The sequence below is a fragment of the Myotis nattereri genome (genome assembly GCF_964212035.1).
Source record: "Myotis nattereri genome assembly, chromosome: 20".
Lineage (NCBI taxonomy): Eukaryota > Metazoa > Chordata > Mammalia > Chiroptera > Vespertilionidae > Myotis > Myotis nattereri.
Window position 1 is genome coordinate 12,350,989 of NC_138096.1, and position 20,158 is coordinate 12,371,146.

The 20,158-nt window shown below is 43.3% G+C and overlaps 1 protein-coding gene across 1 annotated transcript in view; it reads left to right on the top strand.

The window, feature by feature from the left end:
* The window catches only part of SDCCAG8 (SHH signaling and ciliogenesis regulator SDCCAG8), a 192,007-nt gene that overhangs the window by 113,908 nt on the left and 57,941 nt on the right, over positions 1-20,158 (top strand). The window contains exons 14-16 of the mRNA XM_081114488.1: positions 6,242-6,369; positions 8,446-8,554; positions 18,778-18,909. Of these exons, the coding sequence (XP_080970614.1) occupies positions 6,242-6,369; positions 8,446-8,554; positions 18,778-18,909 (369 nt within the window). The remainder of the gene's footprint in view (positions 1-6,241; positions 6,370-8,445; positions 8,555-18,777; positions 18,910-20,158) is intronic.

Consider the following 20,158-nt stretch of genomic DNA (forward strand, 5'->3'; position numbering starts at 1 on the left):
GGATTTGGCTGTTAGGATAGATAATGTAGGTATTAAAGGACGAACACACACACACACACATACACACACACACACAGATCATTGAAATTAGATTCTTGTTACCTCTCAACCTCTGTTATTTCTCTGCCTCCCTGATCAAGTAAGAGATGAAAGCATAGAAATTCAAACTGTGGACTTTTGTTAGTTGGCCTACATTTCCTGGCTACGCCCCTTGATAACTGGAGGACTTGGAACACATTATATAACCTCTCCAGGCCTCAGCCTCCTCATTTATAAAGTAAGGTTTATGAGACAGTTGTGTGAGGGTTAAAGAAAAGAGCACATGTAAAGAGTTTAGCTTATGGTAAACATTAATAAATAATAGGTTGCTACAATTATTAGTCTTTTAAGGTAGGGTTTTTCTGTCCTATTTGAATGAAGAACCCCAAGGTTAAAAGCATTAAGTTACTTGTCCGAGGTCACATAGGTAATAAGGAGAGCGATGCCATCCTCTGGCCCTCCAGCTCTGAGTGTTGGGCCTCTCAAGATGTAGTTTTCCCAGAACACAAAGAGAACCAACTGCAAATGGTGTTTGCAATTATTAAAAAAAAATCACAAAAACCCACAAAACTTTGAGCAGATATTTAATGCCACTTATGAGTAGATTTGCTTTCCATAGTAGGTGAGCAATTTTGAAAGTACTTTCTGAGTATTCTAAGTCCGAATAAATAAGTAAATATGTTGAAGGTGATGGGAGCCAAGTTTCTCCCTTTCTGCTGTTTTTTTTTTTTTTTTTAATTCTCACCTGAGGATATTTTTCCATTGATTTTTAGGGAGAGTGGGAGAGGGAAAGACACACAGAAACATTGATGTGAGAGAAACACATCAATTGGTTGCCTCCTGCATGAGCCCCAACCAGGGGTTGGGACGGGAGGAGCCTGCAACCAAGGTACGTGCCCTTGACCAGAATCGAACCTGGGACCCTTTGGTCCGCAGGCCAGCGCTCCATCCACTGAGCCAAACTGCCCATGGCAAGTTTCTCACTTTTGAGGAAGGAAGTTAGCTATGGAAAGAGGGGAGAATAGGTTCCACAATGTTGTTGGATTGGATTGGGAACAGTATAAATGTATATATATATATATATATATATATATATATATATATATATAATCACATAAACACATATGAAAAGATAGTCATACTTACCTATGTGTGTGTATGTTCATATCCGGGCTGTGTCTACTAAGGTGACCTAGAAGCAGCCTTCTCAGTAGCAGTGAGCACCACCTAGTGACAGATCTTGGTTTCTAAAGACCATTCTCCACTAGAAGGCACAAGAGCTCCTTGGACAAGTACTGAGTCCAAGACTGGCACAACGACATATAAGACGAGATTGTCTAACCACTATGCTGTACACCTGGACCCAATACAAAGTAATGTTGGATGTAAACTATAACAGAAAATAAAAAATAAACAATAAAATAAATAAGATGAGCCTGGAGCATCTTGTGGGGATAGAAAGCCTAGAAGGACATGAGAATAATGGAGAGATATCAGGCAGGAACCAGCTGAAAGTGGTTCCCACGGGCCAAATCTGGGGTGAGATGAACATAAAAATAAATAATGATCCTCATGGATTATTCATGACTCCATGCTGATATCAGTGAGTTAATACAGGGAGAAGGGAAAACTCTTCCTTATAGCACAATATTAACTAATGAACAAGAAAGAAAAGAGTAGAAAAGTCGTCATGGGTTGTAACACTGGTAGGTGAGAGTTTGATGAGGAATAGGTTGCTTACATGGTCTTATTGGAAAAAGGAGCGACTGAACCCCTGTGTTTCCTTAGTCCATGTGTGAGGCCTCTCCAGGCCCTGATGACACCTTTTCATGCTTAATTGTCAAGAAAACACGGAGCTGGCCCGCACATGCACATGTGATCACAGGCAACATGGGTGACTTGGAGGAAAGGGGTGTTCCTATTCTTTTTAGTGTATTTGCTCCTTTAAAAAATCAGCTCTACAGAGGTCAATGTAAATATCACAAAAATCCATGATTTTAAGTGCGCAATTAAATGTATTTTGACAGATTGCACATTTTTGACCATTATAATCACAATACTGAACATTTCTATCAGCACAAAAGGTTCCCTGGTGCCCGTCCCCTGTCTCGGGTCCTGGCAATGCAATCTGTCACTCCAGGTGTAATTTTCTAGAATGTCATATAAGTGAAACCCTACAAGACGTCTTTGGTGCCTGGGTTCTTTAAGGATATGCTTTTGAGGCTCATCCATGTGCCGTCGGTTCTCATAGCTTGTCCCTTTGTGTTGCTGCTATGGCGAGTGTTCAGTTTTGAGTCTCTACCACACTTTGTTTATCCATTTAGCACTTAGTGGATATTTAGGTTGTTTCCAGTTCTTAGCGATTATGAATAAATCTTTCAGTCTCATTTTAACAACAACAAAGAAATTCTTTGCCCCCCCCTGCTTTCATTCTGATTGGTAAAATAGGGGCAACCACAAGTCTGGTTAAATGAGATCACCCGTGTCTGAGGACTGAATGAAAACCAGTCGGGAGGACTTCAGCTCTTCTTCATGAGTCTCTCAAACCGCAGCTGGAAATAACCTCCCATTTCTCTATGTTTTGGTGGTTTTCCCCCTATTGCCTTTTATTGTAGTGTATTTCTCTCCTACCTTCTCTCTGTAGTCCTTTTAGGATAAGAACTACGCCATATTTACCTTTATTTGACCCAGTGCCTAGTAGAGTATCTTTCACATAATAGAGTCACAATAAATATTAAATGAATTCATTTAAATTTTCTATAATTTCTTCCTTGCATGCCTAACTTATTTGTTTTTTATTCTTTCAATCCATTAATGCATTACTCCTAGAGTGTTATAAAATGGTTCCCCGCCCAGCCAGCATGGGTCAATGGTTGAGCGTCGACCTATGAACCTGGAGGTTGACCTATGAACCTGGAAGTCACGGTTCGATTCCTGGTCAGGGCACGTGCCGGTTGTGGGCTCCATCCCCAGTAGGGAGCATGCGGGAGGCAGCCAACCAATGATTCTTTCTCATCATTGATGTTCCTCTCTTTCCATCTCCCTTCCTCTCTGAAATCAATAAAAATATATTTTAAAAAAATAGGTTTTCCTAAATCAAAATATTTCAATCTCACCTCTGCCTTTACATCACTTACAGCGTGACCTTTGAGCAGATTTTGAATTATTTAGGATCCTCTTTTATTTTCAACTATAACGTGACAGGATTTGATTAAACAGATTTGAGATTCCCTTTCAATTCTCGCATTTTAAGGTTTTATAAAAAATCTGCTAAGTCGGAACAAACCTGCAAGGGGAGAAGGCAACGTGGAAGGAAGGGAGAAGAAGGAGGTTGGAAAGCAAAAATGTGCCAAGTTTTCCGCCATGAAAAATAAAAGGTGTAGTTTTTCAAATAGAGTGAACGTTGGACAAGGATTTAAGAAACAAAAGTTTATGTGAACTCAGCATTTGTGGGTGGAGTGTTCCTTTAGATTGTTTTATTGGGAGACCCACAGTAATCATGGTTCCTGTTCTGCATTGAATTTCGGATTTCAGTACTTAGGCACCTTCTCATTCCAGACATTGATGGGAGACTGGCAACCCCTTTGTGAAGGGAAACACAGCCCCAGTTTGCAAAGGGGAGTCCCGATATGACTGTTGTCTCTGTGTAATGATTAACCCTGCCCTTCCCCCCTCCAGTGGGTATTGGTTTTAACAACGCATCTTATGGTCACCCAGTTATTAGGGATCACAGAGTCCAGGTCTCCCTGCCTGTACCCCCAGCTCTAAGGCGGGTCTGACGTGGGGATCTGACTCAGTGAGAGCCCACAATGCTCTCAGCAGCGTCAGCCCCAGCTGCCATGAGAGACGCCTCTTCCAGCCACTGTCTAACGGAGTGTTTGCCTCCTCATCTGAGACTCGAGCAGGTCCCCGGCTTCCCTTCAAGACTGCAGCTGCCTCCCCCTGTGCTCAGGGCAGAAGGACATTCATTCATGGAACAGTCGCTGCCCATTTCCTAGGCGCCATGTGCCAAGGACTGAGCTGGGCTCAGGGACAGAGAGACAAGGATGACAAAGAAGGCAGATGTGTAGAGCAGTAAGGGAAGTGCGATAAAGGCTGCCTTAGGGGGATGTCTGCGCGCACAACATGTATGAGGACACTGAAGACAGGGCATAGTTCACTAGATAACAATGGAAGGAGAGGGGAGAATTCTGAGCAGGCTTGAAGGAGTGATGTACACTGAGCGGGGGGCCAGGGGCAGGGATGGGGGGTGAGAAAGGGCTGGGGGGAGAGAGCCCAGGAAAACAGAGAGAGACGCGTGCAATGACCCATGGCCGGGAAGCCCATGGCGTGACTGAGGAGGAAAGCATGGCCTCATCTGTCCATTTGTTAAATATAGGAGTTTGGAACTGAGCGCGAGGCAAGGCCTTGGAGCAAACCCAAGGGGGTGTCGTCACTCGAAACACCGGAAGGGACCCTCCTCACATTAGGGAGGACCCCTGGTGATTCTGCTTGAGTGAGGTGTGGGTGTATTTTCCTTCTGGAATTTTCCACCATTACATTGCCACCCGCGCTGACCAGCCTCGATGCAGGCTTTCCTTATGTTGCTCTATAATTAGAAGCCAGTGAACGGAGGTACCACAGCGGTACATACGCCAGTAGAGATCGCTTTATGCAATTGTTTATTTTCAGTTTGGCAAAGGCAAGGCCGTCAATATCGCAGTTAGTAAACTGAAGCAGCATGGAGGAGAAGTGCCCGCAAGCGGATCGGCGTTAGCAAGAGCTAAGTTGGTTAATTGAAGGAAACCCTCATCTCACTCACCCAGATTTAGAGTACGAAGAACCAACCTAATGTGTGTGTGTGTGCATGTGAGCATGTGAGGGTGTATGTGAGCATGCGAGTGTCTATGTGAGCATGCGTGTGAGCTTGTGTGAGCATGTGTGTGAGTGTGTGAGCATGTGTATGTGAGTGTGTGTGAGCATGTGTGTGAGCATGTGTGTGTGAGCTTGTGTGAGCATGTGTGTGAGTGTGTGAGCGTGTGTGTGAGTGTGTGAGCATGTGTATGTGTGAGCATGTGTATGTGAGCTTGGGTGTGTATGTGTATGTAAGCGTGTGTGTGAGCAGTGTGTGAGCGTGTGTATAGGCGAGCAGACGTGTGTGTGTGTGTGTGTGCACAGTGCCTCCTGCCATGAGGTCCTTTTCATCTTCAGATTCTAGTTCAGGAAGTTTCTCTCTTTAGGAGCCACTGTGATTGGAGAGCGACCATTGGGCCCAGTGGGTGGGTGTCCATCCGATCACAGGGGGATGGGCGATGGTCTTTATAGTATAGAAAGCATCTTATCTGCAGTTTCTCTCCGTGTGACTCACAGGGATTTCTATTATGAAGTGTTGGCAAGTTACTCATTTCATACATGTTCACATGATGTGGCTGATATGTGAAAGTTTCCACAAAACATGCACATCCTTTACTTGCCTCTAGATAGAAGCTCTGCCGTTACATTTGAGATTCCATTTTCATTTGGGAGGGAAGTAGAAGTGGCCTGCAAAGCTTCGTTTCCAGAATTCCAGTCTGAATGTATTGAGCCCTGCTGTTCCTTTAGCTCCAAGACCTTTGGGAAATAGTAACCAGTCACCAGATAAAAGACTCACCAGGGCCACAACACATGAAGAATGTTACAGCAGCCCTGGCCAGTGTGGTTCAATGGATAGAGCGTCAGCCTATGGACTGAAGGGTCCTGGGTTCGATTCCGGTCAAGGGCACGTACCTCGGTTGCAGGCTCCTCCCCAGCCTGGGCCCTGGTCGGGGCTCGTGCAAGAGGCAACCAGTTGATGTTTCTCTCACATCGATATTTCTCCCTGCCTTTCCCTCTCGTCCACTCTTCTTTAAAAATCAATGGGAAAATATCCTCGGATGAGGATTCAAGGAAAAGTTAGAGCAGAAGGTGTTTGTGTTTCAAGGTTACAAACTACCATCCCTCAGCCGTCACGATTTTTTGACGTGGAAAGTTGAGTCCTGAGTCCACCTGGATGGGCGGGATGTACTTCACATTGTATGAAAGGTCCTTTGGATTCTCCCCTAATTGCGGGGGGAGGGCAGGAGTGGAAAGACTGTTGTTTCTTATGCTGAACAATTTACTGCGTCTCAGCTCCCTGTGGCCCGTGGGGAAGGAATGGGGGTGCGTGCATCTGTGGATTAACTTCTGTCTCCTCCCTGCCTCGCAGACTGGAAAAAGAGACCATTCAGCAGAGCTTCAACAGCGAGGCAAAGGCCCGAGCCCTTCAGGCCCAGCAGAGGGAGCAGGAGCTGACACAGAAGATGCAGCAAATGGAGACCCAGCATGACAGGACCGGTAGGTGGGGGGCGAGGGGGGCAGCGCGGGGCCCGCACCCGCCAGCCGGGCCCACGCCTCACTGTGAAATGACATCAGAAACACCTGTAACCTTTGGCTGGCCGAAGGGAGCAGATGCTAACTACACCGGAGATTCCGAATTACATATTAGTTAGCGTTTAAAAGGGAGAGTGGAAGCAGTGCCCACTGTCTGTTGATTTCGGAGTGCTGCTCTCACATCTGCTGCACCATCTGGATTATGAGTTTATTTACCTGTGTGCAAGGAACGGAGAGCTGAGAGGGACCACAACAAAGTAGAAAAACAAAGGGCTTGTTTTTGGCTGGGTTCGCGGGCACACATGTTACAGAAAGAAAATAGCATCCGAACTCTGCGGGAAGCGCTCCGAGCTCCCCGTTAAAGCCTCCTGAATAGCACGGAACGGCTCCCACAGAACACGCATTACAGCGCCTCTAAGAGCCTAATGAGTCTGCTTCCGCATCCAAACTGGAGAAAAGCTTTCGCCATTAATCGGTTCTTAATTCACTGTCGCAGCTGGATGTCATTCAGCGGCTCCAAATGGATACGTTCCTTTATTTAATCTTTGCAGCTTCGAACATTTTTAGCATTTGGACGCCGCCCCCGCCTGCCCCCCAGCCCAGTTGCGGGTGATGTGTAATCCGTGGCATTCTTCAAGTTCTCCCAACTGCTGTTGAAATTCACTAATACAAGGCATTGACCACAGCTGGCAGCTTGGCTAAAAATTGCCATCTTTCATCGCGTTGGCGCTGTTCCGCAGGCCGAGTTGGCCAGCAACTCCTTACCTTCCATTTGAAAGTAAAATGCCCTTTGAAACAGGCAGTTGGGTTTGTGCAGTCAGGGCGGGCTGCGGGTCTTTGCACTTCTGAGTCGTGCGTTCGCAGACAGTGTTAGTCACAACAGGGCTGTGGCAACTCATTATGATTCCACGCCACATCCTCCAGGCTGAGCGTCCCGGTAAAACAAAAGTTTCATTGATCCGCCTCTTGCAGAAAAATGTGGCTTACTTTCCAGCGCTTTGATTTATTGTGCTGTAAGTGTTATCTGCTACAAGGGAAAAGAAATAAAGGGCCTTCGGGAGCCTCGCACTGAAAGGTGATTTTCACCTGATTTAACGCCCACTGGATTTGATGGTGTGGTCAAAATTTACCGCACATTCTAAGATGAAACGTTAGCCATTCATTAAATAATCTCTTTACTTAGGAAGAGGCAAACGTTGTATTGAGTCACGTAATTTCCTCCAGCAACTTTATTAGAGACTTTCCCCTACTAGAATTTGTCACGAAAAAAAATGAAAATTTGCCAGACTTATTAGATGTTTTCCATGAAAAGAAAAAAGGAGGAAATTAGAGGCTAAGTTATTGTTTGCCTCCACTGCTAGCAGGATCCTCGTGATCATGGAGTTGGGCCGATCCCCGAGCAAGATAAGATTATGTAACTGTAGGACCATCTTAACAACACTTCCTCTTACATTGCACAAAAAATACCACACTCTCTTCAATCTCTTTGACCAGATCTTCATTGAGGCTCATACTGTTGACGGTGAAATGAGATGACATATTTCACCTTCATAATGAGCAAGGGATATGCAAGGTTGGCAGGGTGGGTAATGAAATATGCAAGCAGACACGAAACATCAAGCATGAATGACAGCATAGAGAGAGTTCCTCAATACCTCAGCTTTGAGTTATCTGATTGTAATAATTGTTGACACGTTATAGTAAAATTGTCCAAATAAAAATATCATATCTTGCATATTACAAGATATAAGCATATATGACTTCACTGGGGTATTGGGTAATCTGGTAACATGTTGAAACATTACACCACGCTGGTGTGATCAAAAATGTTTCTGGTGAGTAATTATTCGAAAAATAAATGTCTCGCAAGATTCAGAGTCTCACCAGGTGAGCAGCCCTTTGACTGAGGACATTGAACGTGACCTCATAACATATGGGACGTGGGTAGCGTCTTAGCACGTTTACACTCTACATATGGAAGCACTGCAGAGCTACAGCCATAAACATCTTATGTTGGTGGGGGGTTATTGTTATTTCTAGAAAGCGAACAGTATTCATTGCTGACCTCCCAGAATGCATTTTTGACAAAGTTAAAGGAAGAGTGCTGTACGTTAGCCAAGAAACTGGAACAAATCTCTCAAAAGAGCAGGTAGGTGATATGATGTAATACTTTCAGAGCACTGTTTGTTTAAATTCTGTAATTTTTCTTTAAAGCACAGCATTTTACAGTCGAATGTCAAAATTAGATAGAGTAGTCCCCCTTGTTCATAGTTTTACTCTTTTTTTTTTTACATATATATTTTTATTGATTTCAGAGAGGAAGGAAGAGGGGAGAGAGAGAGACATCAATGATGAGAGTGAATCATTGATCGGCTGCCTCCTGCATGCCCCACACTGGGGACCGAACCCATAGCCTGGGCGTGTGCCCTGACCGGGAATCAAACCTTGACCTCCTGGCTCCTAGGTCGATGCTCAACCACTGAGCCATGCCAGCTGGGCAGTCACCTTTATTTTACTTAATGATGGTCTTAAAGCACCAAACTATTGCTGCTGGCAATCGGACACGCCACAGAGAAGTCCGAAGCGCTCCCTTTAAGAGAAAGCGGGAGCACGGGATAATAAGGTATCCCGAGAGGTTGGAAGCGTGAGAGAGACCGCAGTCATGTGGTTTTTACTATAGTCTATTGTTATAGTTACTCTATTTTATCATTAGTTCCTGTTCATCTCTTGCTGTGCCCAGTTTATAAATTAAATTTTATCAAAGGTCTGAATGTGCACGAAGAAACAGATTTTTCAAGCATCCACTGGGGTCTTGGGCCGTAGCCCCATGGATAAGGGGGCACTCCTGTGTGTGGTGATATATTTCCTGGGAAAATGTTTTCTCTGTATGAACATCTTCTTAGTTGTCCATACAGACACCTGGGTGTTCTTTTCATAATTATGAATCTGTGCTGTTGTTTGACTTTTTTAATGGTTAGGATTGAAAACTAGGAAATTTCACAGCACAAAGGTCACGATGGCAACCCTTGTAACAAAGGATGCAGATGAGTCAAGCAGTTTCCAAGTCTTATGCTGTTACATGTAACATTTCCATCCATTATCACAGTTCTCTTTAGCTATGCACACACAAAAGCCATCTTTAGGTCAAATAATAATAGTTGGAATGTGTATCTATAAAATGGAAGGTGATACTTTGAAATAAATAGACTAAAGCCATCCTTTCCTTCTCTTTCTAGAAGTATTTTATTTTAATAAGCCAGGCACTGTGCATTTTATATGTACACTACTCTTTTAGAAGCCCACTGATTGGGATCTTATTGATTTTTTTCTGCACACTTTCTAATCGGATTATCTCAATGAATGATTTTATATTCCACATTGTAAAAAGCCTGAGTTCCCATCTCAGCTCTGACAAGAAGTGTAATCTCAGAGAAGTTTATTTGACCTGTTTGAGCAGCGGTTCCCTCTGGTAAATGAGCGCTACTGGACTGCATCCTTTGAACTGAACCATCAAAGGCAACATTCACGTAATTAGCTAGATATCAAATGTCACATTACACTATAACCTAAGGAGAAACTTACCTGCATAGCTTCCCTTCTGTGTTTTTCTGAAACTCACTTCGATCTGCACAGAGCAAGCAATATGGCCCAGCAGCTCATCTATGACTCAGGCGTCTCGTTCAGAAACGATTCTGGGTGGATCAGAGCATGTGATCGCTCTGAGCCCTACCTGGGGTTCCTCCATCAGGGAGCTGGCTTAGCGATAGAATCCCCATCCCTGGGTCTTTGGGGCAACCCGGAGGCTTATGACTCCAGTTCTCTCTGCCCACAGGCAGGCAGGGGCTCCTTTAGCCACTGAGAACTGCTCTGACATGTGCTCCTTCTTAGCAGTACTAATTATTGATCTCAGAGAGGAAGGAGGAGGGAGAGAGAGAAACATCAGTGATGAGAGAGAATCGTTGATTGGCTGCTTCCTGCACGCCCCCCACTGGGGATGGAGCCCGCAACCCGGGCATGGGCCCTGACCGGGAATTGAACCCTGACCTCCTGGTTCATAGGTGGGCGCTCAACCACTGAGCCACACCGGCCAGGCTGCAAATACGAATTAAATATCTTGTTTGGGTAGGGGAAGGCTCAGGACCCACAATGCCAGCTATTTTCAGGAAGTCTGACAAGGAAACCCACGTGATTTTGTCATGAAAGAGATTTATAAAATACCAACAGGAGCTGTTCCTAACGAGAAATGTTTGATTTGCCTCACATCAATCCAAGCATAGGTCCTTGTTAGAAACAAACCAACTGAATTATATAATTTAAGAAAAGTTATATTGATCTGGGGTTTACAATACCATATTTTAAGATTGCTTTGTGATTGATTATTGATTAATTATCTTGCTTTCTGAGGAATAACTCAGGAAATTGAAGTGGATAAAAGGGAAAGGGGTGCTGTATTCTTGGTAAATATAATATCATTCTCACAACAGCTGGAGACAGGAATTACAGATGAGGAAACCAATCCACAGAGTGTTGAAATGGCTGGGGAGTGAGAGAGCTGGAGTCCCACCTTAGGTATTTCTGGTTCCAAAACCGAAGATCTTTCTTACAAGTGCAGTATTTTACATCTACTGCTGAAAAAATCCAGGCCAAGTAGTTATGATGGGAACGTTTGGGGGAAAAGTTAATCTTTAAATCCCCAAGGAGAAGTGGGCATAATGGCAGGTGAGTGAGTTTACCTGTGCCCTGTTCCCGGGGCCCCCTTCATCCTGCTGCTGGTCTGTCAGCTTACCCTGTGCTGCTCTAGCGAACTTGAACCTCAACCCCACCCCAGCTCCTCATGCTCTTGATTCCTGTAGCTCTTCCACAGCTTTATCCATTGAATGTGTTTCTTTCATCTGACACACAGAGGCGCTCAATATGTATTTGTTGAATGAATGAGTGAATGAATGAATGAATGAATGAAACAAGTGTGGTGCTCTCCCCACCCCCAATCCTGACTGACTCTGGTTCCAGCCTGTCCCTTTGTTGATGACCCAGGGAATGTGCAGTAAAAAGCACTTGCGAATCAGAGAGAAGCAGGTTTGAATCCACTCTGCCATGTAGCTTCGTAACCGTGGGCACAAACCCCAGCTTCTCCCTGTGTAAGGACATGTCTAACACCGTGTTCGGGATTGCTGTGGGAACTGGAAATTTAGAGAGAGAGACAGGTACACACCCAGACATAAAGCACCAAGCGCAGCGCTGGGCCAGGGGCGCATGTGGCTGCTGTGTCACCGCTGATGGTGCTGAGGGTGGGCGCTTGGACCTCACTTCACCTGGCTGCTATTGGTTTTGCTGGGGTCTGAGGGCTATTTCCTGAGCGACATAAAGTCATTATTACAAGGAAAACCTTTGTAGTAAAGGCAAAGGAAAGCCAGATTTGGTTTGGTAGTGATTCGGGTCTTGCCCTGGCCAATGCCTTGTTTTGTAAATCTGAAGAATTAAAACAGCACCGCCTGTAACTTTGCAAGTTGATCCCAAGCTAAGGCCTGCAAACAGCAAACACTCGATAAATTGTTCCTTATTATTATTATTATTATTATTATTATTTTTAAATATATTTCTATTGATTTCAGAGAGGAAGGGAGAGAGAGATAGAAATACCAATGATGAGAGAGAATCATGGATGGGCTGCCTCCTGCATGCCCCCAACTGGGGATCGAGCCCGCAACCCGGGCATGTGCCCTTGACTGGAATGGAACCTGGGACCCTCCAGTCCACAGGCCGACGCTGTATCCACTGAGCCAAACTGGCCAGGGTTTGTTCCTTACTAGTGTTAAAACTTTAAACAGCTTCTCAACTTTATAAAATAAGTATCTTATGTGTCTCACAAGAATATAATCCACAGGGTAAATTGTAATTTTAGAGCTTTTTGTTTGTTTACCCGTAAACTTTTCAATTCAGCCTCATTCCCCCTGACTTTATGTAAAGGCTATGAGATTTTCAAAATTTTCAAAATTCATGCAAAACATTCCGTTTTGATACAGCTTTCTGCTTTGAAACCACCTATAACACTTGAAGAGCTCAGAGTGTTTCTTTTTGAATAAAAATTATCAACTTATTAAACCGTCAGGAAGCCCTCCCACACTGTAAACTTCGGGGATTAGTCATTTCCCCTGAACTCTGAGTGAGGAGATCTTGGAGTGCTGTCATTCCGGAACTCAGTCTCCAAAATGACTATTTCAACATTTAATCCAGGCTTGCTTCTGATTTCTACAGTAAAAGTTTTCCTGAAAGTAGGTGTATCTTATTTTGTATCTATCAACAATTGAAAGCACATTTTTACTGCTCCCCCTTGTCTTTGTGGCATTTCTCTAAGAGTTTCACATTATCCAAAATCCCACACTAAACCCATGGGTTCATTCCATTTAAAATAAGCTTTCTCTTTACTCACAGATCTAGCCATGTGATTGGGGCCCTTGCAGAATGACTGGGAAAGTGACAGCTGGGGCAAGCCATGCCTGCGCACTCCACCTCTCCACCCCAGCCTCCCGGGGAGGCGTTCAGAAGCGGTCCCCACGTGCATGCGTGCGTGTGTGCATGCGTGTGTGTGTGCATGTATGTGTGTCCGGTGTGTGTGTTTCTCCCCAATAGCGGTGCGTGTTGCTTCTGTTCTCTGAAGCCCTGTGATTAGCCTTGTGCACATTCCACCCTGCAGCTGTGGTGCCTCTAGCCCAGGGCCTGTGACTGGCACGTCCCCTTTAAAAACTAAAAATGAGGGGCCCCCCGGTGCGTTTTGTCTCACTTGTGTTTGACCGCCAGACCAGAGAGTTCACCCGTTTCCTCCCATGGTCCCCAGGCAGACATTCTGGCCGATGCTCCCTGAAGCTCACAGGCACTCAGCTCCCCTCCCCCTTCATTCCCCAGGCACTGACAGCTCCCTGCAGTTGCAGGGTAGTTCTTGAACTTGGGAAGTGGAGCTATTTAAATACCTTCGTGCTGCTGCGGTTTTTCTTTGTCAAAGTGTAAGAAGGGTTCCCTCTCCCCGGCACGTGGATGGATGAATGAATCAGCCGTGCAATGTTTGGGGTGCAGTGTGGCCTAACGGGCCGGGGACACCCCGAGAGGCTGGGCTGGTCCTGGGCACGTGCTGGGCTTTAGCCTCTCAGCACTCCCACGTTGGAAAGAACAGGACGTGGAGCGCAGAGCCGGCGACATGGTTTTGCTTCTGTTCTTCCTTCCATCCTTGTCGCTCTCTGGGTTGCTCGGCTGGTGGATTGATGGCTAACCCTGCCCATTGTGGATTTGTGATCTGCGTTTTGTAATTAAGAGGAACAATGGGAGTCCATTGGGCCTCGTTATATATAATGGTTGGTTTAATTTGTTTCACTTCTATCTTGTTAATTGTAAATTGATCATTAAGATTTGAATTCTAATCTGTCACCAGGGTTGTGGGTATTGAGGCTAGAGCAATGAGCCCGGTTTTAATCACTGATGATGAGAAACAAATTTTATAATTCTGGTACATATTGCAGTTCATATATTTTAACACTGTACTTTATGGCGTTATAAATATTGTTAAATGACTTTTAGTGTAGTTTTAGTGTGTGGACTATAATGTATAAATTATATTACTGTTTTGGCAACAGTAGGTATCCAACTGTGTGAGTTTAATTGAAGTAAAGAACACACACCCGGCTGAACTAGTTTTTTTCTGCATGTTTAGATGCTACAAAAATTACATTTTGTAAGAGGAGACTGCTGTCAGACTCTGCTAATCGTTACCAAAAGTCAAATGAGAATCTAGAAGAATAAAAAATTAGGGGTCATGTTTTCTCTTAAAAAGCAATTATCGCTGTAATCCTAATGACAGTAAAATATTATATTTCATGCCAGTGCAATTGCACACTGTTGCTGGTGTATAAAAACGCAGGGGAAAGTTCATGCTTCTGTAAAGCCAGAATTTACCTACATTTTCTATGAACATGGGTTGGAGTCAGTTATCCTTTCGTATGACACTGGAATCGTCCTGCCACAGATGTAATCTCAGACTTACCCAGAAACTTGTAAGTTACTCTGTCAACTTTGCAAACTGTTCTTTCATTCAATATACCACTGGCTCAGGGCAGATAAAAGACCGTGCCCATGTACATTTATCAAATTCTTTTTGAACATTGGAAGTTGGCAGGCAAATTATCATTATAAATAAAGAAAAAAAGCCCCCAAAATATGCAAAGCAGAAAAAAATATTGTAGCAATAAAATACCCGATGGTCATATGTACGTTACTAATAACATTTATATTTTTGTGACTCTATGAGTAAGGCATTCTCAATATAGGGCATTTAGATACAGATACAAAGATGAATTAAAGAAAACATTTTCTGGGACATTACCACCCAGCTAACTATTGTTAATTTTCTATGTGCATGGAAATGTGTATGTAGCCTACATTTATATTGTGAATGAGCTTATACTATAAATATAGTTTTATATTCTGCTTTTTCACTTAATATTGCCTCATGAACATTTTTCTAGATCACTAAATGCTTTGGAGATATAATTTTAATTGAATCGTTTGTATGCACAAGACATTTAAGATGTTTCCAGTTTTTAACTGTTATGAATAATAGAATGATAATCTCGTACATAAATCTGAATTTTTGATGATTCCGTTAGTGGAGATGCCTAAATGGGGATGGTTTTGGCCCAAAGACGACGAACCCCCGTAAGACTATTAATGTGTGTTGCTGTGTTCAAGTACTAAATAAATTCTGCTCATGGTATAGATGCACACGTATCAGTGAGAGAAGTGAGAGACTAAATAAAAAAAGTGAGAGGCAATTTTGCACAGTGGGTAGAACAACCCCTGTAGAGAGACCTGTGTTTGTGCCTGAGCGTGGCTGATTGCCATCGGAGTGACTTTAGGCAAACCATTAAACTCATGTTTACCTCTCCAAGAAAAGGAAATAAACACTAACATTGTAGGATTAATCGAGACCATTAATATAAAGGATGGATTTCCCTATTTGGCATAGAGTAGGCATGCAATCAATATTTGACTATAATCTGGTTTTATTATGAATTTCTCTGAATAATAGCAAAATTGAATAGGTTACAAATGTCTATTGGCCATTTGTTTCTTCTTCTGTGACTATTTTTCAAGTCACTTGTATTTTTTTTTAATTGGGATATGATGGAGAGTGGGATAGCACTTTATTAAATAACAACATCTCTAATCTTCCTTTGTTTCATTTTGTGTGTTTCCAGTTCCTTTTTAAAAATTTCAAAAACTTGTTCTTGGTTCTTTTTGCTCTTACGAATTTTTTTAAAAAAACAAAGTGACTTTATTTTTTTGTTTTAAATACATGTCCATTGTAAAAATTCAAAAAATCTGGGGAAAGAAACAAAATGTAATTCCCAATCCTGACACTAAGAGTTAGAGATAATCTATATTCATATGTGGTACACATGTCAAAGTATTTTTTAATTATAAAGTGGAATTCCTGTCTTATCAGCATCATATTTTTAATATGGTTTTATTGATTTTTGAGAGACATAGAAGGGAGAGGAAGAGAGAGAGAAACATTGATCAGCTGCCTCCTATACACCCAGCACTGGAGATCAAGCCTGCAGCCCTGGGCACGTGCCCTGACTGGGAGGCAAGCCGGCGACCTCTCAGTGCGTGGGAGGACGCTCAGCCAACTGAGTCCCACCGGCCAGGGCTCAACGTCATATTCTCAGGTCAATAAATAACACCAGTAGATAGCCACATTATCAGAATAGCATCTTGATATGCCTTTGTGTAAGTGATGTAATCAGTTTTCCGTTGACAAATTTCTGGGTTCAGTTTCCAGATGTTGCATTGCTGAGCAAGGTTGCTCCATGGAGCAATGCTACCATGAACATTATGATTTCTTGTGAAAAAGTTTTATATTTTTATATTATAAAATCTATGTTTCCATTGTGATTTTTCTTTTAAAAAGGTGACTTTTTTTTCTGGAAAAGTACCTAAAATTAGAAAATTATTCTGCATTTTTTCCTAATTTGGTTTATAGATTTTTTTTTTTTGTCCTTTCAGAATTTTATGTTAGTGCATAGTGCATATTGTGATAGGAGGTACTAGTCTTGGAAGAGAACAAAATTAACGATTTCTTAGAAAACTGCCCCTAATCCTTATATTGTATGTGATTTTGAAAGGAGAAATGTAAGTCATTAACTCATTTGGGCTATTTCAAATATCGGTAAATTCTTATTAGGAGAAGCAAACGGAGGTTGAGTGTTTGATCTGAGCCTGAAAATGAGGTAATCCATGCCCTCATGTATAATCTAGTAAGGAAGATGAGGCCGAGAGCACAGCCTTGAGGAATAAATTACAGGCTAATGCATGCATAAAGGCGAGAGGTAGCTTCAGAAAACGTGCTGACATATTGAGAACCGCTAGGTAATAATCAGGGCAAGTTCCCTTCGACGTGACAGGTGAACCAAGATGAAAACAAATTGAGGTCGGAGGTGAACGAAAGGTGAGAGATGGCATCACCCCTGGGAAGTAGTCCCGTCCTCGGGAGGAATTCCTTTAGCAACGTTAAAGCTTTTCTTCACCAGCAAGAGCAGTGAAGAATCCTTTCTTTAGAGGGAAATAATTTTACCTCAAGTCTTACTTAAACTTCAAGAAACAAGCCAGTCATTAATTCATAATTTAATATGCAAGGGTTTTAAACTCTCTGTTCTAACCAGCAAGAGATGGTGGTCGTGGGAACCATGTTAAATTAAAAGGAGGACAAGGATACGATTTTTCTTGGACAGACATCTTTCTGATCTTCGAATTTTGAGATTTGCGCTGGTCATCGAAGACACTGAATAGGGAACGTATTTCCTGAGGGACATCAGCCATCTCCGGAGTAGACATCTACAGTCCCAAATGAAATGCGTGAAGACAGAAAGGGGGTTGGGGGCGTGGTACCTGATGTAGCAAAGTAGAAGAAGGTGATCTCAAGTGTCTCCTGAAGCAAGCTGCCTGCTCTCGGGATTCCAGACAACCTTGGAAGGCAGGCGTGGTACAAGGACTGAAACCAAAATGGACAGTTTCACCCGCACCCATGAAGCCAGGTGACTGTCCCTCTTCCACCTGGAGAACTAGAGGCATCGTCTCTGAAGAGAGTCAACCAGCAGGCTCTCGGTAAAATAGGGGCGCTGACGTTAGAATGGAGGGACAAGGAGAAAGCCTGCATTCAGAAAGGTGAGATCCCCGCCCTCTATTTCCGCCCAGTTCCTCGGCCACTGACAGTCGGGTTATACACAGGAGGCAGGAAACTGGAGGCAACTTCTCTTGAGAAACAGAAAGGACACAGCGGGAAGGAGTACAGATACTGCTATTGGGAATCTCCCACGGGAAGAGATAGCTTGCCACTCAGTTGCTCTTACACTGAAGCCCACTCGTTCGGGGAAAATAAATGTACACAAATGCAAATCTACTATAGAAAAGGCCAGTGGCCGTAACACAGGAACGACCACACGACCGGTCACCAGGAGGTGCATTGATGGGTCCCACGGCGGTGGCAGGAGGGACTCTGGGTCTTGTGCAGTTTCGTGCGCTGCGCCTCTAGTGTAATCATGATATACCACTTAGACAGCAAGGATCAATATGTAGGTAGTCTTTATAACATAAATACTGATAACGATTTAACCACAAGTTAAAATGCTAATAATGACATTGACATGGTGGAGATGGGAGTAGAGGGCATATTAAAAGAGTTTGATCTTCCTCTACCATAATGGATCAGTATAAATTCTTAATTGATGAAATATGAGGTATTGATGTAAGCAAATTAAGAAATACAAAGATAAATACCAGAAGAAATAGCTTTAAAATTTTTGAAAGTATTTGTCACTGCTCAGCTGGGTAGGGGGTCCAGGGGCAGAGGACTGCCAGTTGTCATTATTATGCCTTTTGAAACTATGTGATTTTAATCGTGTGCCATTAAATGAGCTGTGGTACTTAAAAGAAACTACTCTCTATTATAGAAATTATATGTGGGGTTGCTCCATTAACAGCCTGCTGCTGGCCTAAAATAGACAACTTGGTAACTATTCGATAAATGACTGATGGCCTTTTTAAAAAGGGATTTGATCATTATCATTGTTGTCTAGTTAGAGAAGCCATCTCTGTTAGAGTAAGTTGCTACTCCTTTATCTGTCTGCCGCTCGAGTCTCTGCCATGTAGACCCCTCTTCCAGAGAGTTCACAATTTCTGATATATGTTACTTTACATAACTTTTTATTTTCACTGTTATGTTTAAATATGGAGTTTCAGACAATGTGAAGGTTATGCAATCAAAACAAGCTCTAGCAGTAAGAACCTCCAACATTTCTTATTTTTGTGCTCTCACTTCTCTAGATCTGCCATAGCTCAGCTCAGTCAAGAGAAGAAGTACGCATACGGCAAACTGAAAAAGTTACAGGAAAGAAACGATGAGTTGGAGGAGCAGTGCGTCCAACACGGGAGACTCCATGAGATCATGAAGCAAAGGTAAGAAAGATTTAACAGTCACCTGATACGCCCTATAAACCTGTTTGGTTCATAAACAGACTAGGAATTGCTGTGCAATAAATAGAATCCATGATTACTTGGCTACTTAAGGGACGTGCTCCAAACCCCATACGTTTATGTATTCATGCTTTCTCCGCTTAGGCTATTCTTATAATACACAGAGAACAGTTAAGATGAGAGCACACCTGCTCTTAACTGTTCTCTAGAGACATAGGGGTAGATGTAATACAGAGCACTGTAGGGAAACCATCACCTTTAAAGTGTATTTTGGTAATGTGATATGGAGGAATTTCAAAAGTTCTCCTCCAGAAATTAGGTTCTGTAGGCTGTTTGTAAGATGAATCATGTAGCAGGCCTAAGAAGGTCAAATATCTAAGCAGAGGTGGTACTGAGAGTGTTGCTAGAGTGAGGACTGGACTCCAGACCGTCTGGTTCTCCTCAGTGGTGTTACTGTGAGCAGGTTCCTTACCCTCTCTCAGATCGGTTTCTTCATCTGTACTGGGGCTAATAATATCCACTTTGCAGTTGAACATAAAGGTCAAATGTAACGTATAGAAAGCACGTGGCTCATACTAGCCATCTACTCGACAGCATCATGACATGGACTCTTTTTCCAGATGAAGAAGTGCAAGCTCAGAGAGACTGATGAATTTGCTCAAGGCGGCCGATTAAGTGTAGGGTTCCAACTTGATCTTCATCTGTTGACTCCAAACTCCTTTCCTTTTCTGTGCAGTATTTTTATTATAAACGCAGCCCCTTACTTCCTGTAGACGTATCATCTATAATTTCTGTGTAAGGATGAATTCCAGTGTTTTGCACCACACAGTAAACAAGTCTCCATGGGTGCTGGCGTCCACACTGCACACGTGACAACAGCAGTCAGCCTTCCGGGGGGTGGGGGTGGGGGGTGTTTCTGCCAGGACCAGAGAGTAAAATATTTTGGGCCTTGGGAGCCACACGTGGTCTCTGTCCACACAGTTGTCTTCGTTTTGATTTTGACTTGGTTTTTACAACCTTTATATCAACAAAAACCATTCCCAGCAAGAGGGCCAACCATTACATTTGTATTTTGCTTTCAAGTCCCCAAATGCACTCACACTATTGTTTTACCTTGAAGCAAAGCTGGAACGTAGCTGTTGGTATCACTGCCGTTTGCAGATGGAGAAGGCAGGCTCAGAAAGATCAGATTGCCAGCTGAGGGCCAGATAGCAAATTCATCAGTCATTCA